Genomic DNA, 25,838 nt, shown 5'->3' with positions numbered 1-25,838 from the left:
GTACACTAAGATATCTGTGGTCCAATGTCCACAAGGGCTCTTAGTGGTGGCGAATACTTCATCACTTTTATTGATGATCACTCTAGAAAAACCTGGATCTATTTCTTTAAGACCAAGGATGAGGTCTTCGATCGATTTAGAGAGTTTAAGGCTCTTGTTGAAAATATGACAGGGAAAAAGATATAGGTATTGTGTTCAGATAATGGTGGAGAATATACAAACAAAGACTTCACAGATTTCTGCGCAAAGGAGGGCATCAAAAGAGAGTGGATAACTCCATATAATCCAGAGCAGAATGGAGTAGAAGAACAGAAAAATAGAACTATTGTTGGGGCAGCCAAAGCTATGTTGTATGATCATGATCTACCTACGTATTTATGGGTAGAAGCTTGCAACCCAACGATGAATATTCAGAATAGAACTCCTCATAGAGCATTGGGGAAGAAAACACCCGAATGGTTCTTCACAGGACGAAGCCGAAAGTCAGTCATCTCAGGATATTCAGAAGCGTGGCATATTGTCACATTCCAGACGAAAATCACAGTAAATTGGATCAGACTGCAGAAAAGGGGTTATCTCATAGGATACATCGAGACCTTAAAGGAATACAAAATATACATTCCTTGCACTAGGAAGATTGTAGTGAGATGGGATGTAATGTTCATGGAGGATAGAGATTTCAAGAAATCTCGTGAGATGCCTATAGAAGATCAGTGAGACCTTAAAGGAATATAAAATCTACATTCTTTGCAGTAGGAAGATTGTAGTGAGATGGGATGTAAAGTTCATGGAGGATAGAGATTTCAAGCAGTGTTTTTAAAACCGGAACCGGTGACCGGACCGGTCCACCTAATGAACCGTTTACCGACCGAACCGGTCTAACCGGATTGGTTTGGTCTAAACGAACCGTTTTAGAAAAATACATTAAATAATTATTTTTTAATGAAAAAAACTATTTTTAAGATTTAAAACCATGATTCCAAGCCATAGAGACAAAATATGCAAAGATTGCTTATTGATATACCATGTAAAGCCTTAAAGGTGAATATATCAAAATGGCACCAAGTGCAATACATATCATCGACAAAATACATAAGCAATGAGGTTCTAAATGGCCACTAGAGTGCAAAAATAAAGCCTACAAACTATGGGGCCAGTGGCCTACTACAAGACTTCAGTCTAGACTCTACATATATGATAATAGTAATACTATAATAGTGATAAACATTATCACTTGAAGTTGAAACTTCTCATGAGTCTCAGTCATCATGATCAAACTCAGTTGGTTGAGTCTCGACTCCCAAACTGTGTAGCCACAAACTTCTCTATTGGTTCAGTGACTTGAGTCTCAAACTTCTGAAGGTATTCTGCCCTAATATGCCCTATTATTTCATTTGGTGCTCCACATGGCTTTACATGGCCTCCTATCCCAGCCAAGTGTTGCTTGAACCTGTTAATACCCCCTCCTTGAATGGATTTTTGGCAATATTTGCAGATCATTTTGCCATCAATCATATCACAATGAGCCATGCAGTATCTTCGGCTTTTGGAGGCATGATGACTCCCTGGATGGTAGATCATAGAAGTGAGAAGTTTATAACACAAAAAAAAAATTCATGGACAGCAGACTCAAATGAGGAATTATCAAGTGCAAATCCTTACCTGGAAATGCAAACTAGCTCCCTTAGCCTCCTCTTGAAGATGGCAACTCCACTGACAGCTACACACTATCTCCAAAATAGCTCCAACTCCAACTCCAAGATGACTACTTCAGCAAAAACTCCACACTCTCCAAGCTCACAAACAAACTCACAAACACTCACAAACACTCCAAATCAGTTGTGTGAGACAAATGAGAGTGAGAGGGGTCTCTTATAGCAAGTGTGAGGGTGTTTTTGGAGGGAAAATACCTTTCCCTCACCCCAAAACCCCTAAAGCACAAAACCGCTGCACTTTTTGTCATAATTCGGTGGGCTGTCCATAAACCGGCCGGTTTAGGACGGAACCGGCCGGTTTTTACCGGTTAGGGCCGTTTTTTGGGCACATGAGGTATCTAACCCGGTTTTTTAGGCCGGTTCGGATCGGCCAGGCCTCTAACCGGCCGGTTAGACCGGTTACCGGTTTTTGTGGCCGGTTTTTAAAACTATGATTTCAAGAAATATCGTGAGATGCTTATAGAAGATCAGTCAGGAGATGTTCCACTAATCTAGGAGTAGCAAGGGCAGCCAGGAGGACAAACACCTGGATCGAGTACAGTGACCAATGTCAGTATTTCCTCAGGAGGAGGAAGTCTAGATAGTTCTCAGCAGATGGAAAAATAGGATTAGCAGGAGGTGTTGATGGAGCCTCCCACCACAAGTGGTAGAACCAACAAAGAAGTGTGACAGACACTGAGGGACACAAAGGAGTTTGTTGGAGCTCCTAGAACTGAGAAAAGGCAGCGTAGACGACTTGACAGATACCAGGCATTGGTAACTTAGGTTGAAGAACCCTCTAGCTTTCATGAAGCTGTTCAACACCAAGTGTGGGTGGATGCCATGGTAGAAGAGTACAACTTTATCATGACGAATGATGTTTGCGAAGTAGTACCTAGACTAGAGGATAGATCAGTTGTAGGATCACGATGGATCTACAAGATCAAGTATGCTGCAGATGGAAAGATAGAGAAGTACAAGGCTAGGTCCGTGGCAAAGTGGTATGCTCAGAAAGAAGGAATAAACTATGAAGAGACCTTCGCCCCGGTTGCTCGATACACCTCTATCAGATCTGGTATACCCCTAGTAGCTCAAATGGGATGGGACTTTCACCAGATGGATGTCAATACAACATTCTTGAATGGGGTGATAGAAGAGGAGGTGTATATAGAACAACTCGAAGGATTCGAAACTCATGAAAAGAGAACTCATGTTTGTAGACTAAAGAAAGTCCTATATGGGCTCAAGCAAGCACAGATTGATAGTTACTTGTAGCTGTTGGGAGTTGTCAAAAGTGATGTTGATCCCAATCTCTACTACTTAATGATAGAGAATGAGCCACTTATTCTGGTATTATATGTGGATGACTTGTTTTTAATAGGGTCATCCAGGCAATCATACAAGATCGCAAGAAGAATCTTGAAGCAGAATTTGACATGAAGGACATGAGGTTGATGCATTTTTTTCTAGGGTTGGAAGTTTGATAGAATATGGGGAGATCTTCCTTGGGCAAGGAAGATATGCTACAAAGATTCTAAAAAGATTCAGAATGCAGGATTGTCGACCCATGGCTACTCCCATGATTGCCAACTGGAAGAAAATAGATGCATCAGGGGACAAGGAAGTGGACCCCACCTTGTACAAACATCTCATTGGGTCGCTCATGTATCTGGTCAACACTAGGCCAGACATTTGCTTTGTTGTGAACACTCTTAGTCAGTTCATGGTGGAAACAAAAAGGGTGCATTGGGCAGCACCTAGACACATTCTCAGGTATGTGCGTGGAACAATCGGATATGGGTTGAAATACTCCAGAGGGGAGGATGTCAGATTGAATGGGTTCACAGATGCAGATTGGGCAGGTAGTTCAGTAGACCGAAAATGTACCTCGGGGTACTACTTCGGTGTTGGATCAGGGATGATATCTTGGCGCGACACGAAGCAGAAGTTAGTAGCTCTAAGCTCAACAGAAGTAGAATATATGGCAGCCAGCACAACTACGTGCAAAGCTATATGGCTTAAGAAACTGCTTGTGAGCTTGTTCAGAAAAAGGATGGAAGCGACCAGGGTTTACTGTGATAATCAGAGTTGTATCGAACTCTCCGAGAATCCAATATTTCATGATTGGTCGAAACACATTGATATCAGATGTCATTTTATCAGAGATTATGTTTAGCGTGGGGCAGTACAACTACAGTATGTCCCCAAAGGAGATCAGGTAGCAGACATACTCACAAAGGCTCTAGGAAGAGCTAAGTTCATTCAATTCAGAGAGCAAATAGGTATGGTCGAGAATCCGTTTCAGTAGTAGAAACATGTGATTTCTCAGTTACAGTGGGAGAGGGAGTTGCAGTACGAATGCAATGTTGATAGTGGCAGGGTCAGTAGCAATTCAAATGTAACATTTATGTAGTGGTTGGTGGACAACATGTCAGACATCAGCAACGCAGAGGGAGATGTTACAGAATAGAGTAATGCTTCAACATGATGCATTGCTAGAGCACATTCCTTGCTAAGAGGGAGTGTTGATTTCTAGTAGCATCAAATGTGTTGTAAGTATCAAATTTTGCAGGGAGGCTTAGACACATGTATTTTCCAATACCCATAAATCATTTTGGGAAATTCTACCTGGAGAAAGTTTTATTAAAATAATAAATTATTTTTAATGGGATCCTAAGTCTAAACTTAGGAAATTAAAATAATTAATGGGTATTAATCTAAACTATGGGTGAAACTTCTAGAAGAAGGCGAAGATCAAGTCAATATGATCCTAGCCATTGATATGTATCTAATCTGGGTCGTTAATTTATCAACGAGAGGATTATAAGAGAAGGCTTGATCGAAACTTGGAGAACACACTAGAGGCAGATACTTAGTCACTTGAGTAAGATCGATTTTCTCACTAGTTGAAGTTTGGCAAGAGAAAATCGAATCAGAGGGAGAGTTACAGCTGAGAGAGGAAGAGAGTGCATCTACATCTTTCGAGAGTGCAAGGCAAGAAGACGCAGATCAGGGAGAGACAATGCAGGATCAGGTTGACGCAGAAAGAGGCAGACACAAAGCAGGGAGAGAGAACCTAGAAGCAGGTTGACGCAGAAAGAGGCAGGTTGTTGCTGGGACTGCGTGGGTAGCTTGATGCTGGACCGACGTGCGGAAATTGATGCAGAGGGACACAGAAGGATTTAGAGGGAAGAGGAGTACTTCACCTGGATCAAATATTTGTCAGGAAGCATCTGTCTGTAAATTTTCTCACTCCAGTTTTGCTGGTTATAACTTGTACATGAGATTTTGCTGAAGAATAATAAAGAAACCCTCATCTGTTGCACCGATGTTCCCACATTGGGTTTTTCCAGGGACGATTGTCCAAAAATTACTGTGTTATTGTGATTGTATTTGTGCCAATATTTTATTTTGCATTTACTTTCTGCAATATTATTTGTGAAGGCTGTAGTAGAATATATTTCGATATTTGCCGTCAGAACACTGTGAATAACTTATTTTTGAGATAATAAGGAGAAGAAATAATATTAATCATTGCAGTTGGATTTCTATTTAGAAATTTTTACATACCAGTGCTAGAGGCTTCCAGCATCCCAATTTATTGCCACCCGTAGACAATTCAACCCCATGCAAAACCCAATCCCAAAACCAGACGCTCAGATGCATGGAGGAGGGGGAGAAGAAACAATTTACATACTAGGTTACCTTCGCCTGTCACTGAAGAGTCCATCGCCTCTTCTGGAGTCTATGCGCTTCTCTGTCCGCGAAGTCCCTCGTCCACAATACAATCTCTTGGGCACTGAAACAACCTACAAACCTCGCGGAACACTTTCCACCAAACTCAGACCTTAACATACTAACTTTGCCACCTTCCACATCTGTATTATCCTTATGCATGCAAGGAACCACTGCACCCATTGCCTCGACCGTGACGAGGGTGGTGGGTGTCTACCTCGATGTACTATGCATTAATTCAGACTTGATGGGGTTTCCCTCCGGCTCGCACCCGAATCGGGGGAAATATTATTTTTGTAAGCTTGGCAGGACTACATCTTCATCATGTCCAATATATCACCTCGATAGGGGCGGGGAATTGAACCAATGAATTCACATCAAGGAGTGTCTTAACATAGCACCTTATCACTGTCTATCCAAGACCCCGTGGAATGAGGACAAAGCATTTGAAGGAAGGGGCAATGTTATGAATATAATTCATAACAAATAAAATAAATATAAATAAATGTAAATAATACATAATCAAAGTAGTGATTATTTTAATAGTCATTAGTTTAATGAAAAGGCATGTCCAAAAAGACATGGCCGATCATCAACGGGCACTTGCCTAGGTATATATGCAGGCCCTCATTGTAACATTCAATCTTCTCTTGTACATTTCATATTATTAATAAAATATTATTTGCAAATACTTTCGTGTATTTTACATTTAAAGTCAACAAGCTACAATTTTGTTGCTTTAGTTTTTGAAAAGCATGCTTGAGGTTAGAGAGATTTGATGTGTTGAGGCATTGAGTGTGTATAATGCCTGGGAGGACATTTGGCCGACATATTTATTGATGTCTAGATCTCGAAGAGGGAGGATGGCTTTGGTCATGGAGCTCTGACCTTGGATACACACCTAGATCCCTGGGTTGATTGTTAACAAAATAAGCCCAATGGTACCTAGATTGGTTGAAAGCATTAGTCCATCTTAGTCCCACACGGATAGATTGCCTTGGTTAGGAATCTAGTCCGTGGCATCAATTCATCTATCCAAGAAAGTCCATCCAAGCAATTTTATCATCCCCAAGACAATTTGCACAACTTGAAATATCCATAGCCAAATATTTACAAGGAAAAATTGCAGAATTTTCAGATTGCTCTCAGATTTCTCACACAAAGCTTCATGAGAAAATGAGAGGAAGTGCACATCTATTTATAAAGGAGGTGCTCAACTTATGTCATAATAAAATAATAATTTTCTAAGCTAAAATCCACTAAATTAGTTTAAGGAGGGCCAAAAAGGTCCTCTCTACAAATTAGTTAATCTAAATTATTACAAAATGGGGCTTGTAATGCCGCATGCACAAAATTAGGTGCTCAAACCCTCAAAAGATGACCCTTCTCAACAAATGAAGGGTTGTTGGTGTAGTGTTCGTCCTCCAAAGTCCCTTCAATAACATAACTTCTTTCATAAGGCTTCAAATCTGTCATTCATCAGCGTTCTAAACATCCTCCAATTGTGTGCACAAACTAAAAGTGGCCTCTCAAGGTTGGTAAAAAGGGCTCCACAATTTCCATTCTCAACCCACCAAAATGGACACTTAACAAAAATCAGCCATAACCAATATTTGGGCAAGGAATACTCCAAGTCCCTTTTAGTTGTAGATAGGGGCTTTTAAAATGTGTATTTAGCCTTCAAGGCATCGCCAAAGGGTACATGTTCTCCAATAATCATGTAAATAATGCATCCAAAATTGGACCCTTTCTTCCACCATGGTAGCAAGCAACCTGCCATGGAAGCCCCTAAAGTGGGCACACATGCCCACGATCCTTTTCCAAAATGGACGAGCATGCTGCAAGCAAGCAACCTGTTTACTCCAAGTGTTAGCTTTGCTTACTGTGTAAGTGGCTTCCTAAACAAAGGTGTACGTACAACAAGGGCTCCAAGATGCAACCATCATCCCTCAACAAGCTACAAATGTTATGTATTCTCACAAGTCATGCCAACACCTCTATCCCTTTTTTCTCAATGGTGGATGCAAGGGATAGAGAATGGGGAAATCCAGCGCCCAAAGGTCTCCAATAGTGCTTGTCGTTAGTCCTCTTTATTGCACAACAAAATTCCACTTAGGTGAGGTTGAATCCGTAGTGATTTAGCGAATTAGTAGACTAGCCCTCCATATTCAAAATAAAACTAAGTTTTATTTAGGTCGTCCCAAGGTCTAAAACAAGTTAGCCACCCCTTATTACTATTGGGATTATACAAGTCGACCCCGATCCTTCAATGCCTAATACATGTATATACTTGTTATCACACAAATTTGTATTGACGAACTTGCATGACACTTTTATGCAATCAATCTTGTCACAATTGAAAATCTTTCGTTCAGACTGGTGTTTTCCAATCTCTAGGGGTGTCCCTAGATGATGTGTGTTGTGATTGACTTAATATTCATGCGTAAAACTTCAATTTGACAAGCATACAATAAAGCTTCACTTTTGACTTGCCTATAAGGAAGCAAAAATGAAGTAGTTCTTGAGAATGAAATTTGTAATGGTTGAAATTAAAATTTTGAAAGTAAGAGTAGGAACATAATTGAAAGTGATGCAAGAAACAAAAGTGTGCCTCGAATGAAATAATTAAAAAAGAGCACTTCAATAAACTATCACAATGCCAAAAAAATTCATTCAATTGCCTCCAATGTATTCAAAGAGTTAGATTCAAACATAGTTGAATGAAATCACAAATTACACAAGAAGTTGGTTGCACCATAATGGGTATTGGGTGATAGGTTGTTGTGAGCTCCTTTGCTTGCGGTAGAGATAGTGGTCTGAGAGACTAGAAAATTGAGAACTGAGATCTTCGTTGCTACCAAAGAATCCAAGAAAAATTATTCAACCCTTGTACTGGTGCTCCAATATGTATATATGGAAGAAACATTTCCTCCCTAAAACTAGTTGATCCAATGGCTCAAAGCAAGGAAAGGTTGGAAAGGCCAAAATCTTTGTAAGTAAACCATCTTTTCTTCCTTTTCCACTTTCAATTATTTTGGAAAAAAACACAAAATCTACTTTCTTTGCTCCACTTTTTGAGTGGAAACATCAACAAAATATGCTTTTCACATCTCGTAGTCGAATTGGAAAACTGTCGCTTTTCCTCCTTTACTCATCAAGAAATTTAGTAAAAGCTCCCATTCTATCATTAAAACTATTTGACTCCTTTTCCATGTGATTAAATAATTCAATAAAAGTTTAATGATTTAATGATTTCACAACTTATGACTTTGAAGTCATAATCCTTGAAAATTTACCGAGATATTTGATTTAAACCCATGCCAAGCGTCGACTCAAAACAGAATCTAGTGAAAAAAATGCTACTCAACTCATCACTTTTCCATGCAAACGAAGCTTAGACCACCATTTTGTTGCTGGCTAGGAACCATGGCCAACACTTGCACTTGCCAAATATGAACCTACTAGTTATGCCCAACAAGGGGGTTGGATCTCTAGAAAGCTTCAACCATGTCCAAATAGCCACTCCAACTGTTAAAAGGGAATATATGAAATAGGTTGGTCAAGTTATTAACCTTCATTTGGATAAATTAGATTAATTTAACCATATAACAGTTAAATCGAGCTAAGTATGTTTTGACAAGGGTTAATGCTTAGATAAAAGCCAAATCCACCTCCCGATTAGTCACAAACAAATTAAATGACCATGAACATGTGTGCCAATGAGTGTTGCACTTTAATAAAATCTTTAACGATGGAAATAAAAGATGTTCTCCCTAGCAAAACAAACCCATGACAACGACAAAACATAAAGTCTAACCTAAAGTGCACCACCACTAAGAAACTATTAAATCTAAATCGCCATCTAACCTTATGAAAACCATTAGATCACCATGAAATCATAATGTAGTACCCCCTTTTTAACGTAAAGTTAGGAAATAACATATCAATGTGGGAGTTAACATCATGAAACATATTCCTTAGCAAATGTGACATAATAAAGTTACGCCACCTAGGAAAATCCCACAAAAACAACATGAATCATCCCACCATAACAACATCACAGGAGAAAAAACATAACAAAAAGGCTAACCCACCCAAATGTCATGTGTGTTTACCATCACAGATCAAACATATAAGGACTATGTAGAACACCCTTCCTAGTGACACCAATGTTATACGTAAACACAACAAGTTACTTGGAAATATCAATAACATCATGAAACATCGACCTTGTAATCCCTTGGGGGATTAAATCTAAAATATCTACGGTAAGTATATATACCAAACCACCATAATGCGATAGAATGCTCACATCCATCAACAATGCAAGCAAGAGGTGATAAAAAAGGCAAGCACATGTGAGAAGACCAACAAATGACCAACACGATCACCATCCAACTAGCGAGAAGTGAGACTTGGTCAACCAAAGATCTCATTCAAGTGATCAAATGCAATGAAGCGAAGGGGTGTAATTCCCTCTTCTAATTAAATTACCCAAGGAAGGATGGATTAGCCTTTCCAACCTCATAGGTTATAGTCATTTGTAAAGGGGGAAACTCATGATTTGTTATTGGGGTAATTGGAGGAAAACTTGTGATAAACGCCAAATATGGGGTAAAATGGAGGGAAGCTTATTAGCCCCTCAAATTAAAATTAGGAGGAAATACCCCAAAGGGAATCTATAAAAAGGAGAGAGGATAATCGATTTCATCATAATGGATTGTGGATCTCTTTGATTTTTGAGGTGAGGCTCTTAGAGGATTTTAAGACCCCCTTTTTTCTGAATGGTGTCAATGGTGAAAATTTCCAGCCTAGCCAATCCCTTCTCTTTACTTTGTTTAACATAATTCTTGAGGCAACATTCGTCTATTTGTGGCAGTAAGGGTTTTCTGAGGGAGCAATGTTGTGGCTTTGAATTCACGACGAAGGACTAATCTATGACAATGTAGGCTTGTTAAAGGGTTTTCCAAGGACAACTAAGGTCAACAAGTGAAGTCTAGGCAGCAAAATAACCTTGAGACCCTATCTATGACAACAAAATTGTTTAAAAGGTAAATTTCTGATAGGAGCGTTTCCTGAGGCCAAATTTGAAGTGGCTTCTTATCCTCATTTGTTCATCTCTGGTGGCACAGTAATTTTGAGGCGTTTGGACAATAGACCATCCCGAAGGATCTCTCGAGTCTCTATAACAAAAAGGGCTTGTTTAAGCCCTATTGTGGCTGCAGGCTACCCTTGAAGGGCTCTTATTGGGAACGGCTCATCTTGAAGGTCATATCTAAGGACACAAGATCATTCCTGAGGTTTTGTTGAGGTCAACAGATTGTTTTGAGGTGGAAATTGTAGCAACATGCCCTCCGAAGGTCTAGTTTGAGTAGTAACCCACTGTTTGGGAAGTGTACGCCGGTTCAAGGTTTTACTGGAGGAACGGTTCACATTCTCTAAGGAAATGTGTGGCAGCGTATTAAGACTAGGGCTTGATCTGGGCAACAAATCGCACTAGTGATATTATCCAAGGTGGGTTTGTGGTAGCAAAGAGGCAATTAAATCTAGCTGATTCTTGAGGCTAGTTGTATGGTCAGATTAAGAGTATTAGGACAATCGGGTTTGTTGATGCAATAACAATTGTTGTGAATCTAGATTCTAAACTATAGCGTGAAATTTGGAAGGACGCTGGGCTTAGAACCCATTATGTACTGCTAGATTGGTTTCATGTGTATGAATTGTTTGTGGAATTAAACATTGGTTACACTATTTATTGTTTTTAATATTGTCTCTATTTGCAAAAGTTGAAGGAATAATGTGATACTAGTTAGAATACAAATCTTGTCATGTGCTTTTTTCAACCGTAAGGGCAATTTTTCCTATGTTCAACTAAGACTCTAGGACGGGGTGATATGGGTGCGGGGAGATGCACAACGGGGACATGTGGCAGTGGGAGTACCCCTAAATTTTAGGGAAATTTAGGGGAATGGGGGGACGTCAGGATATATAATTTTTGTTTAATATATATATATATATATATATATGTATTCAAATTGATATTGAATAATGAAAGTATAAATACATTGATCCATACATAATTGAATTATATAATGCAATATATTGATTCATACTCATCATTCATATCGATGCATATATCATTCATCCATACACCACGAGATTCAATAATGAATCCACACTGATTTCAAAATTAAATTCATCATTTTTCATTCTAGATTTTAAACTGATTTAAAATTTAAATTCCTCATACATCATTCTAGATTCTAATTAGTACTAATTGAAGTTTGAAGACAAGAATAGAAATTTGATATAACTCAAACTCAAAAATTGCAAAGAGTGAGGAGTCAAAGAATTAGTCGAAGGTCATCGATATCTAGAGTAAAGACTCGAAAGCTGAAACTGAAAATTGAAAATGGACAGTCAGCATTGAGGGAGCATCGCGGGGGAGGAGAGGCAATAGTTAGTTGGTAAGTCAGATAGCACCTCGTGGTAAGCCAAGTAGAGGTAAGCTTGGTAAGTCAAATGAGTGAGTTAGGGATTGCATTCTAGTTTATGTTTTGATATTTGTTATGTATATTTCTTTTTAGTTTTTTTTTTTCTTTTTTGTTTTTAAATTTCTAGGGTTATTAGACAAAATTGAGGGGAAATGTCCCCCCCTCAAAAGGGGCAATTTTGGGCTTGGTGCTCTTGATTAAATGCTAGTTCCAGACCCTCATACTTGATAGAATCCAATGAAAACATTGCAATCCCCTGAATCTTGAAATCTTAAAAAATGTTAAGTGTGCTGAATTTTTAATGGGATATGAATTTCTATTTTCTCCATATGAAGTCTGATGAGGTTTGAACCACTCTCAAACATCCCGAGTCATTTCATGGTCATGTTAAAATTTTAAGTAGAAGGATGAAAATAAAAGATAAATTTAAGAATTTAACATTACCTTTAATTACATAGCATTAGTAGGGCCCAAGGGTTGAATATTAAGTTTTCCTACTCATAAATTATTGTTTTCAAGCAAAATCAAGGGCGGCCGCCTAGCCCTTTCTGAGGGGGGGCACCTAGAAGCACCCTTTTTGGGGAGTCACATCCCCCACATTGGGGAAGAGTCCCCCCCCGCGTCTCCCCAAAAGGGGGACATGGGGAAACGTTTCCCAGATGCCCCCCTATCCCAGGTGCAGGGGGTGAGAGAGGTGCTGGCACCCCACCCTAGGGGACGTGTCCCCATGGAACACTGAATTTTTCCCTAAGGGCTGTTACAAGGGGCTCCATGAGGATTTATCCCCAAAGTTGGTCCAATGCTCCAAGATTACTGGCAGAAAATCTCCATCAATGTGATAAAAATGACAAGATAGAACCCCACACAATATAAGTTGTAACTCGTAACATGACCCATCTTGACCTAAACAATGAAATGCTTGCTTTTCAGCTTCCTGTCGCATTGGTGCTGCTCTTCATGATTCATCTATTCTTATGCTGTCCTCTGTATCTGTTATAATTTAGCCTCCTACGTTCTAGGTTCATACTTTCACAGCTTTGTCTAGTTACAGGATAGGCTGTGCACAGTTTTCTTGTTTAGAAGTTGTTTACAAATACTGCCCATTTTATTAAGTTCTGTACCTTATCAGTTATTGCACTTCATAAATGTCCAGGAAATTTCTATATGATAGTCATACATCACTGGTAAGTATTTATATCAGTAATAGAGGCAGTTGTATGTGTCACTGAGGCATTCTCCTTATTTTTTTGCAGTGGAAACAGAAAAGCATCGTGATGAACTTGCTAGTGTTCGAGCAGAGTTGGAACCTTGGGAAAAACAGCAAATCGATTGTAAAGGCAAACTTGATGTTGCAAAATCTGAAAGCAAGCTTTTGAGACAGAAGGTAAGCTACTAAATGATAGAACCTCAAGCATTTCAGTTTAAGTGTCTATCTTTGAGCTTGAGAGACATGATTGGATCAATTTTCATTTTTCTTTAGTAGGTTTGGATAGTTTGGAATACAGTAAGATTAAGAACATATATTTTGATCAGGAAAGGCACATTTTGATTTTTCTGAGTCTAGACTTCCTGCCTGATCAATAATATTTTGTTCCTATAATCAATATATCTGATCATAATTTATTTTCAGCATGAGGCTGGACGAAAGGCTTATGATACAGCACAAAATCAGATGAAAGAAATTGAACAGAAAGTCAAGAATAAGGAAGCGGACCTTAAAAACATGGAAATCGCAATAGAGAAAAATAAGCTTTTAGCATCTGAAGCTCGAAGTGAAGAACAGGTGTGAATACAAGATGTTTAATAGTGTGACTGTTTATTAGGGCAGTAGTTATATTTTCTGACTATTCAATTTGTGCTATCTATTTAATAATGTCTGACACTTGTATTGAGTTTTCAGACTTGCACAAAAGAAGAAGAGTCCCTTGCTTCTCTGGAACAAGCAGCGAGGCAAAAGGTATCAGAACTTTCCTCGATTTTGGAGTCAGAGAAGAGTCAGGGATCTGTTTTAAGGGCTATTCTGCAAGCAAAGGAATCAAAGCAGATACAAGGGATATATGGGCGGCTAGGAGACCTTGGTGCAATTCATGGTCAATTTTCACCCTTTGCCTTCATATCAAGGACATTTTAGTGCTAGAAATTTAAGAATTAGTCAATGAATGAAGTAGTTACTGTCCCTGCAATCGAATAACTGCTGATCATGTGTTTTAGACTTTGATTTCATTAAATATTAGCAGTTCAACGTCGATTTTGCAGAGGCTGTGCTATTAAGGTAGTTTTCAAATGTGTTTTATTGCATTTCACACAGTATTTGTTAGAGTCCAATGAAAAGTCAACTAATTTTGTCTAAACTCCACATAAATTTTTGCACTGTTAAGGTACTTCTTGATGTACCTTAAGAGAATTTATTTGCATTTGCTGGAAGTTTTGTTCCTGACCTAAATTATTCTATTTTATATGAAGATATCAGTCAGCATTAAATGGCTGTAAGCTAAGGCATGTCATGGCCCATTTTCTATGATTTTAGTATTTATAGTCATGGAATATTTTGCTTTTAATCGAATTAGGTTTCATGATTTATAGCATCTTTCTGAATTGAATAAAAGAATCGTTTTAACCTATGATTTTTTCGGAATAAAGGGTATAGCTGTACCTTCCTGAGTGCCTTATGTAAACAATGGATATTATTGACAGAAGGATTTGTTTGAAGCACAAGACTGATAGGCTACTTTTTTTCTGCAGTTCATGGCCGTTTGTCAATATCTATCATGAATATGTTGTATATTCTTCTTGATCCTCTATATTTAATATTATTTGTGTGGTCTTTCTTGACTGTTTCAAATATTCTTCAATCATCTTGCAGCTGTGAACCCTAAATCTTCACTCTTTGTTTGCATGTTTCTGGCATTGTACCTTTACCATCGTTGTATTTGCAATTTTTTTTTTTGAAAAAATTTAATGGTTAATGAAACAAAAGCTACAGAGAGAGCTCTATACAGAACAAAAGTGGCTGTAGTCGCAGCCATGACAAGCTCAGGTGAGAATCCAAACTGAGACAATTCCCCAGATTGTCGACTTAGTGGGGGGTGGACACACTGAAAGGGCTTCATCAAGCAATGAACCAACCGACTGAACTGCCATACCATGCAAGAACACCAAAGGTCCAAAACATCATTGAGAAAGGAATAGAAGCACAAGCTAAGTTGCAGATGCTAGACCCAACCACCACAACTGGCAATAGCACCAACACAACTCGAAACCAGGGCGCATCATCATATTCACTATTCTGAGATGGTGAACCAAAAACTTTTCATCAGCAGACACAACAGAGAGCAGATCTAGTGCCTACACCATGCAGGGGTGCTATGAAACACCAGAACTGTTTAGATTTGGACTGTGATAGAAATGATCACAATACTAGGCTCCCACAAGCACAGCATGAGCAGGAGACCCATAATCCTAGAAATAGAAACCGCCATTTGCTTGGGGTGAACACAATGGCGCAAACAGAAGCAACCGGAATAGAGACATCACGATGCTACAAGCACACAATTGAGAAGCTGCTATGAGAGGAGGCTGCTGGCACATCCCAAATAGAACCATTAAAAATTGGATTCCATCACCATACAATGTCAAGATGGACAAGATAGGGCTGTTATGACAATATATAGAGGATATCACACTGCCACATGGAAAAGAGTAGGTCCTGACTTGTGAAAACACATGCAAGTGACTAATTGAAGGCATCGTGTCACCTGTCTACTTCCTAGCTATGCCACCACCTTTCTTAGATTGACTGCCTAAGCACTTCCTATGTCTTGCGGGTGAAACCCTAGTAGGGTTTGAGGTAAGGATGCTTGGCCAAAGGAGGCCTGTGTCTTTAGTCCTTGTGTTTCCAACCCAATAGCTTACTTTCTCAAATATTTTTTTTGTTGCTAAATGGACTGTTGCCAACAAAGTTAGCTTTACCTTCTTCTTAAATGCCATAATCGGGGAATATTTCTTGCATCAAAGTTATCTAGGTGTTCGTGTTGGTCTCATCTCTTGAGATACATTATCTAGGACAAGACATTTAGGTTTAGTTAATGTTTAGATATCACAAGATGGCACATAATTAGCTGCACTATCACAACTTCTTGTTAAGGGGTCGAACCTTGGATTTTACAATGAAAACAGAATTGTATATGGTGACTAAACCACATGATAAAAACTGCTTGTTCAATTTATTCACTTGTTTCAAATTCAATGAGATAAAGATACCCTGCTTAGCTTGAACAGAACATGATAAACCATTTAACGATAAATACATGACTTTTTCAATTAATGGATCCACTGCAATGATTGAGAAAAGAAACTTAGGATTTTACCTATCATCATTATTTAGCTCGTAATGATCAAGTGGAATATTAATTAGGCTTGAAAATATATTCATCTGTTCACCACATCATTTAATAGACTCGAAAATCCACATAATTATGCTGGATATGTAGGTAAGTTATCATGGCTGTTTGAATTTCATAGTTGTAATCCCAAAGGTAGGTAAAGGTGCATACATAATGGGGATTTAAATAATCATACTATGCAAGATAACTGTTAAATCGCAGATAATCTCATCAGCTAATCGAATGAATGAATCCCCTCTTTCTCATTAAGTTCTCGAAAACAAATGAGACGCTTCTAGAAGTTCAAGTTGGTCATGATGTGTTCATCATGTAGAGAAATCTATGAAAGAGGCATGAAACCTCAAAGTCAAAGTGTTTTTACTTAAAATCTATTATTTTTAATTAAAATGGAGGAGAGTGATTGCTTGCAAAATCATATGTTAAGAATCTAGTATATTAGAGATTAATTGAAACCACTTGAAAGGACAATGAAATTTGAAGTTATGGCGGCTATAACTTTGAAAAGGTTGTGTTATACATATGCAAATTTTATTGAGATCTTGAACCTTACTAACAATGATAAATATCTGAAAATTGAGCAGCTGAGCACTGAACTTTTGCAACAAGATAGATGGAAATAAAGTTTGGGAATGACAATGAAATTCATATTTGTGAGATAGCAATTGCAACAAAGTTGAAGAGAAAAGGAGACAAACAAAGAAAAGATAATCATAGAAATAAATCTTCATAGTCAATTGAGTGCAAAAAACTATTATATGCTTTTATTGTGGTAAATTAGAGAATTTAAGGAGAGCTTGTAGGAAGTGGTTGTCTCAAAAAATACTCATCGATGCATTGGCTACATGTTCTTCCGTGGATATTTGTTGTAAGTTATTGGCTGCTATCTGCATCATTTTCTTGAAGCATAGTGCACTTCGACATTCTTGGTTCTCTGGCAATCTTCATGCAACATTGAATCCAACTTGTCATCATGTACTTCATCAAACACCCTATGTAGTGTTAATTTTAGTTTTCCAATAGAAATCACATTAACCATTAATCACATTGACAATCACTGTAGATAGAACATGAACAATAAAATGCTGAAGGCAAGCCAAAACAAGAGAATACCAAATTTGGCGGATGCTAGGGGAAAACCCTTTGATCAATTCTTATTATTATATCAGATGTTAAACAGAGAGAGAGTACAAAAATTCAAAATTGACTTGCCAAATCAAAGTCAAAACAACCTTGAGAAATCTGCAGTCAACTGCTGTCAAATTCACCCCTAACTAATAAGTCAAAGATGGTCAACGTAACAACAAATCATCCTCTTTGGTGCTCAGTCAATGGAAGTCAAACTTGGCCTTCAGCAGTGGTCAAAGTCAGCCCAAAACAATGACAAAATTTGTGGGCAGACTTGGTCAACCTGAGTTCAACCCTGTGGTCAAACAGTCTTGTGGTCAACGTAGGTCAAACAACCCAAAAAATCTCGGTTTCTGTGCCAATCAATGCGGCGTAGTCAAATAGATTCAAACCCTCCAAAATCGCAGTCAAACTTGGTCAAACAGTCCTTGGTCAATGTTGGTCAAACTTCTATCAACTTCTGAAATTTTCGGCCTTGTACTTTTGTTTGAAATTCGTCCTCCTTGCCACATGTGTGAGCGAGAAGATATGCCCAATAGCTGTACGAACCAATGAGAGAAGGAGAGAGAAGAATGTGTGAGTGAATGAGGTGCCAAATGAGGTTGGAGGCCACTTATATTTATACAAGTTGTTGGGGGTGAAGTGACATGCCTCTTGGACTTCATGAGACTACATGATGATGTGGCCGACCTTGAAAATTTGCACATGTGTGGGCATAAATTCAAAAACACATTTTTGCTTGTCCGAATTTGATGATCTTTAGGTCAATTTTGGTCCTCTCGAAAAGATGAATTCAATGAAATCATCATCTCCATCAAATGAGTTGTCCAAAGTGGAATTTGGCCCTAGTTGCCAATTTTAACATGGAGTCAAACTTCTTCACAACTGGTTGCACAAGCCATTACATCTACTTCTTCGTACTGTAATAGAATTTTGCTTCACTCTCTTTCAAGAAATCATATCAGCTCCCTATCATCAGTGGTATCTCTACCAACATCAGTACTGTGAACCCAATCAATGTGTTTATGAATCGAACCAATCAGAGCTCCCTCTTTCTGGTAGAGGTAGGTGAACTTCTTCTTTTGTTAGGCCTTGTATTTCATGTTGTTATCTAATTGACTTCTTTGATGCATACTTCAAACTCCTTTCTTCTTATCTTCGTGCTTTGCTATGTTCTTTTCATTCTTCCACCTATTAGTCAAGCTTAGATAGATCTTGCCTTGACTTAAAAACTTTATTAGAAGACTATGAAAGAACAACTATTGGCAAAGTACAAAGATAATGGCAATAGTAGTAATGAAGGAGATGTAGAGTACTTGTCTTTATGAAGAAGGTTAGCGCCCTCTTGGACTTGTTTACGAACCTTGTTCCCATGATGCCATTCCTGTCATTCTCAAGAGCTAGTTTTTTCTTTTTACAACGAAAACGATTAGTTAGGGTTTTTTTCATAGGGTTTTATAACTCAAACTTTTGCTAGGGTTTACAAACCCTAGATTCTTCAAGATTTGTCATTTAAGAATTTCAAATTCTACAAACGTACTAATGGGTTAGCAGGAAACCCTAGAAATGTCATTAGCGAGTACTCTATATGTGAGATGAAATTTATTTCATTTCTTGATTTCAAAAGCCTAGTCTTTGTATGCAAGGAGGGATTTCAAGTACTAACATATCAATGATTTCCTAAGTCACCTGACACGGGGATTTGGGATTCATAGGATTCAGGAGTCGTAGTACCAGATTCAGACACATTGACCCCTCGAAACATGACATGTAGGATTCGTTATATATTATTTTATTAAAAAAATATATATATTTAAAATATATATATTTAAAATATATATATATATATATATATATATATATATATATATATATATATTAAAAATTAGATATTTCTTACACAAATTTTAATTAATGATACAAATTTATTGATTTCAAACATAGATCTTCATCTATAGCATGCATAGTACATACAAAATTTAAATACATGTCAGTGGTCACATAAATCATGATTCATAATTCATAACTGAAAGACAACTTACAAGTTACAACTACAAGGTAGTAAGATAAACACACTGACAACTATAGTTTTCTCATTAAGTCATCAAATCAAATGTGTTACAGAGGTAGTGCTGGTGCAATGCCAATGGCAAATAGAAATAGAAAATATAAAACAACTACATGTATACAAGCCTCAAGGCATCAATCCTCATCATCAGCATTAGAATCAGCATCAATGTCCTCATCATCATGGTCCCCACTGCTCTCCTTTGCATCCTCCTCCTCCCTTGTATCCATAGTCGCCTCTGCATTTACTGTTGTGGAGGATGACCCCTCGAAGTCATCAAATCTAATAAGCTCTAGCATTGGATCATTGAGATCCATGTTGGCCAATGCCAACTCAACGCTGGTGTCCAGACCCATATCATTAGGAAAGACCTCCCACATCTTTGTCTTTGCCCTCAACCAGTCTTCCCTCTGCCCTTCCTTTGCCCCCTAACTGCTGCCTTTGATTGAGCCATGAATACTGTAGAAGAAATGAACAAAACATGCACAAATTTGTAGACAAAAAATCATATACAAACTGCTGTAATAGAATAAGAAATGCAAAAAAAATGGAGCTGAAATGCACGCACTTGGTGCTTGAATCTCCTTGTTGAACACTCTACTCCCTTAGCTCCTTGCGCCAAACCCTTCTCCACTTGCAACAACTCAAACAATGCAAGCCAAATGATAAACAACGTGACTGAAATGAGGAAATGCGGCCTTTTTTAACCCGCGGGAGTCCCTTTTTGGCTAAACGAATCCTGGAAATTGGGACACGCAGGTAAAAATCGGGACACGCAGGGAAATTTCGGGACACGTTTGGGATTTGAAGAATCCTGATAGGATTCGACGAATCCTATTTTGGGATACGTTTTTTGGCCGAATTGTATCCGACATGCCGGATTCCTATTCGCCAGGCCATTTGGACGAATCCGGTTACTTAGATGATTTCTAAAATGTATTTACACAGACCGTTTTTATGATACATCACTATCTTTCAAAGGAGCATAATATCATTAGCTTTAATATCATAGGTCACTGGTTGCAAGTAAAAATTATACGTACCTCTTCTACCTTACTTGTCCATCCAAGCAGAGATCATCTTCATTCAACAAAGATACCTCAAACTTTAGGCTATTAAACCATCTTTGAGTTGCTTGTAATGTCCTCTCTCAGGGTTCAATATCAGACAAGTTGGCTTTGATTCTTCTTTGTGACACGAAATATCATCCTCTTCATGGCACAAAATTCTATTCTTCTCCTTCTTCGTCTTGCAAATAGTCTCCTGTTTCTTAGTCCTTGTTCTCTACTAATTAGGTGAAAAGATATGTATGATGACCATGAGTGAGTGTCCTTTAAAGTGATCACACTTTCCTTTATATGTATCTGTCCAGGAGGTCGAATAGGTGGCCCTTCGAGGCCCTGGTCGAGTTGTTCCCAAGGAGGGTTGACTTAACAACTTTGGTGGACTTTGACTGAATATAAAAATCCTTTTTCTTTTCTTTACAAAATGTCCAAATGGGACTTGACTCAAATACATTTCTTTTAACTCATAATAAATTCTTCTATGACACTTTTGACTCTATAAGCATGAAGAACATGCTTTCACCAAGGAATAAAATAATAATAATAAATATATCAGTGATAAAAGTTACATTTTATTGCATTATGAAGACTGACACTAGTCACATTTGTCAATATAAATATGTTAATTTTAGGTATGTTCTATGCTTAGAGCAATTTATTTCAATTTTCATAGTTAGCTCAATAGCTTTTCTAGATTAGCAATCACATCAGCATTAATCGCAGAAGACAAGCCAAGACAAGCCAAGACAAGAGGACACAAGATGTGGCGCTAGCCAGGGACAAACCCCAATGTGGGGAAACCCTTGATCAATTCTTCTTATATGTTCTTCAATAGTTCAATAGAGAGAGGGAGATAGTACATTTACAACTGAAGTCAACACTTTGACTTATCTAGATGAGAGTATAGATCATCTTTAAGAAGATGATACATAAGATCAGTTGAAGACATGCTGCTTCAACTGATTCTCCAGGGTGACTCCTTCACCTATCATCGTGCTGCATCTCGTCATCATGCTTTGCCTCACCGTGCTGCACCATGTTGCACCAATCATCACAATGCTGCATCTCATCATGCTTCATCGATCATGACGGTATCCATCACTGTACTGCATCATGTGCCATCACTGCACCATGTTGCCATACTGACCTATGTGTTTGCTGCACCTAGCTAGCTTATTGTCCCTTGCTTTCTTGTTTTCTCGAGCATGCTTGTTGTCCCTAGCATGCTTGCTGTCCTTGGTATGCTAGTTGTACTTGCTGCACTAAGTATCATGTTGCTGTCCCAATGTGTTATACTACCAACACTATGAACGTGCTATATCATACTGTTGTACCTCACCATTGTGCTGCCCCTCATTATGCTATGATACACTTCATCACTGTACCCATCATGCTGCAGCATCCATCAACATGCTGCTGCAATATATATGTTGCTTGCAACATCATGCTGCTTCAATGTATCATCACTGTTTTCTCCATCCAAGTGACTGTACTATTATCAACACAGTCCTAACATATGCTGCCTTGCTGGACAAACTTCAACATATACCCTTCAACACTCTTCTCCATGTCATACAAGCCGCTTTCACACCTTCCTTTCTCCATGGCTGTGACTGGGGCATGCTTGAATAGTCTTCATTTATATCACCTGGAGGACTGCAGTTAGGGCAGCATAGAGCTTCTCCATATGGTTGCGTATAGGGCAGCATAGGTCTCTCCATAAAGCTGCGTATAGGGCAGCGTAGGGCTCTCCAAGAGCCGTGTATAGGGCAACGTAGGGCTCTCCATAGAGCTGTGTATAGGGTAGCGTAGGGCTCTCCAATAGAGTTGTGTATAGGGCAGCGTAGGGCTCTCCAATAGAGCTGTGTATAGGGCAACATCGGGCTCTCCAATAGCATTGTCTATAGGGCAGCGCAGGGCTCTCCTTAGAGTTGTGTATAAGGCCGCGTAGGGCTCTCCATAGAGCTATGTATAGGGAAGCGTAGGGCTCTCCAATAGAGCTGTGTATAAGGCAGCGCAGGGCTCTCCAATAGAGCTGTGTATAGGGCAGCGCAAGGCTCTCCATAGAGCTGTGTATAGGGCAGCGTAGGGCTCTCCAATAGAGCTGTGTATAGGGCAACATAGGGTTCTCCAATAGAGCTGTGTATAGGGCAGCGTAGGGCTTCTCTTTTAGACCAGCAATTAGATCTCTCCTTGCTCTGTTATGTAGGCTTCCTTGACTGCGTTAAATTCTCCTCCATGATAGTGTTAGGATCTAGGGCATCCTCTAGTGCAACATATCCTTTTTAGATCTCTCCTCCCACCAAAACCCAAAGACAAATGGAGAGGAAGAGATCACCAAGAGGATGTGTGTCTAAATGACTTTCAAGGCACCTCTATTTATACTAAAACGTTGAGCACAAGTGGGGTTTATTTGGTTGCTGGCCGACCTTGACGAATTGTCCCATAACACAAATAAATTCATATCTCCATGAATACTTATCGAAATCGGATGATCTTTAGATCAATCCTACACCTCTCGATGAGAGGGATCCAAGAAAAATATCAGTTGCCATTAATAAGATGACCCACATGGAGTTTGGCCCTAGTTGCCAATTTTAACAAAATATCATTACCACAAATCAAATAAGGTAATCAACACATCACATCACATGAACAATACACAATAAATTTTTAGGTGGAAAACCTTTCGGGAGAAAAACCACTGAACACTTATAATATATGTCTTGAAAATTGCATCAACAGGAAGCTCCAACTTCCAAGATTCTCCAACAACGATTGGAAGGAGGCTCCAACCCCTTGGTTTTATCAGCTCCAACTGAAGGAATGCTCCAACACCCTAGTTTTATCAACTCTTGTTGAACACACACATGAATAGACAAGAGATAAGATAATCATGTGTTACGTTTCTATTCAGAATGATATACATTTATAATACATTCTTATGACCCTTGGCTTTGATATAATTAGTGGTCTCTTGGACTCTAATGACCTTTCACATTCCACACCATAACCCTTAGCGGATTGGGTATCCAACACCCCCCTCCCCCTTAATGAGGAGGGGTATATATGCGTCCAAGAAGAGAGCTGTAATACAATAATCGTAAGTAATGGCTGGACGTGCTCTTTAAAAAAAGGTATAAGGTGGGAGAACTCGAGGTCTCAATTGATAGTGGTTCAAGGATGACCACCAACACTCGAACGCTTAGTGCAGTTCCTGGAACTCTTCCAAACCTAGCAAGAAGTTGAGGTCTTCTACTAGAGGAAGTGCTCCCTGTTGTTTTGAAAAGGGAGACCATTCGGGTCTCAACCTGGAACGCTTAGTGCTATTGTCAGAACTGTTCCAAATCTGGCAAGAAGCTGAAGCATTTTGCTAGAGGAAGTGTCCCTAATGCTTTGAAGAGGGAGACCATCAACTTGGAAAAGGGTGGTCTTCAACCTGCGAAAGAAAGGGAGAACCTCAACCTCAAAAGGGAGGTCTTGACCTACGATGGTTTAAGGAAGGCCACCAACCAAAAGCACGCTTAGGGGCTTCTTTCTCTCTTACTACAAATCTGAATCTGGGTATGGCTATCTATGGTTGTAGGCTCAGGAAGTAGGCTCAAGTTGTAGTTCAGGCTCGCTTGATTTATCTTTGAAACTTGTAGATGACCATCAATTCCCCCCTGTCAGATACAAGGTGAAAAGATGAACAGATCTCAACTGCAAGACTTTTCAATATTTGAGAACAAATCCTGTGGTATGATTTTAATATCTTCTTGGCTGTTGAAGGCCATTGCTAAGAAGCGATCCATCCAAGGTGAATCTTTGTTCTTGCAAGAGGTTTGTTTTGAAGCATCTGTATAAAGAATGAGTGTGTTGACCACAATTCTTGCACGGGTGAAGATCAAAACAATGATATTTTACATGGCCAACCTTGTCACAATGTTGGCATTTAACAATCTGTGGCTGATTTGGAAGAGGAGTAAGATCTGAAATGAGTGAAGATGAGTTGCCATGAAGAAACACAACACTTTAAAATTGGATTGGCTTGGAATAGTCTGGAATATGAAAGGACACATCCTTGTCATATCCAAGGCCGGTTCTGTGCTTGTTGCTAACAAACTCTTCCTAAGGTCTGCTGATGGGCTTGGGAAGCGCAGACTGAACTTCTGCATTGCACATCTGCTCTTGAATTGGGCACGAAATGTGAATCAACCTCGACTTTACTGATTTCATCATTTTTTGGCAGCTGATGGGAGTTAACTTCAAACTCATAAAGGATTTTTCTGAATAAAAACAAGTTCAAAGTGATGTCTATTCTGTTGTAACTCATCTCGCTGGAACTGAGATTTGAGTTGCAGAAACTTGATCTTTTCCTGTGCATTTTGTAGACATCTTTGAATGTCAACAAGAGTGGTTTTGTTGATTTTTACTATGTCATAAACAATTGATTGTATTAGAGTATTTAGTAACTCTAATGCATTATTAATTTGAACCATTTGGTCAACAAATCAATCTCGACAAATAAAGGTGTCGATTTCCACCAAAAATGCACCCTTCAACATTATTTATAAACTGGCATTATACTTTACGCCATTGATACTTTGATTACACCACCAAACTTGCGAGCATTGTTTACGATCAAAGGAGGCCAACTCACCTTTTCCCACCAGCTTCTATGCCACAAAGTTCAATGTTCAACTTTAAAATTTTCTGACCTTACTTCACCTAATAGCGGAATGACCTAACCTTCACTTAGAAGCAATATGACCTAACATATTTGCCACATATAAAGAGAAATTCTTTTCAAAAGAGGCTACATTTAATCTTACCAAATCCCAAAGCTTGTGCTCTTTAGAAGCATCAAAGGAAGGTCACACAAATATATTCTACACAAAACCAAAAGAAATCCATCATCAAACCTTTGCCTTTATAACGACATAGATATTGTGAGAAGTCTCTCCAGATTTTCACATGACTATTTCAAAACAAGTTGAAGGAGAGTCCACGCTTGCACATGTCAATGATTCTCAGATTTTTCATTTTAGTGACGATGCTCTGAATTCTCAAAACGTTAACACTTCTCAAAACTTTACGATTGCATAATTTGACAAACAAAATGGATGCAATGCAAATTGGGTGCAATTGTTAAAGTGGGAAAGGGCTAAAACAAACAACAAGGACACAAAATCAATGCATGCCTTTAGAGAAAGAAGAGCAACGTGTTTGTATTGGTTTAAATTTATTGTTTATGAGCCATGTTACTACAAGTA

General features: G+C 38.7%; 1 protein-coding gene across 1 annotated transcript in view; it reads left to right on the top strand.

The window, feature by feature from the left end:
• The window catches only part of LOC149202734 (structural maintenance of chromosomes protein 4-like), a 177,914-nt gene that overhangs the window by 116,205 nt on the left and 35,871 nt on the right, over nt 1-25,838 (top strand). The window contains exons 11-13 of the mRNA XM_089403236.1: nt 13,177-13,307; nt 13,554-13,706; nt 13,824-14,013. Of these exons, the coding sequence (XP_089259362.1) occupies nt 13,177-13,307; nt 13,554-13,706; nt 13,824-14,013 (474 nt within the window). The remainder of the gene's footprint in view (nt 1-13,176; nt 13,308-13,553; nt 13,707-13,823; nt 14,014-25,838) is intronic.

Source organism: Pinus tabuliformis, chromosome 2_1 (assembly GCF_031772625.1).
Source record: "Pinus tabuliformis cultivar Carrire ecotype Pingquan chromosome 2_1, CPIR1, whole genome shotgun sequence".
NCBI classification, from domain to species: Eukaryota; Viridiplantae; Streptophyta; class Pinopsida; order Pinales; family Pinaceae; genus Pinus; species Pinus tabuliformis.
The sequence above is the reverse complement of the archived record's forward strand: the minus strand, read 5'-3'. Positions and strand labels throughout refer to the sequence as shown.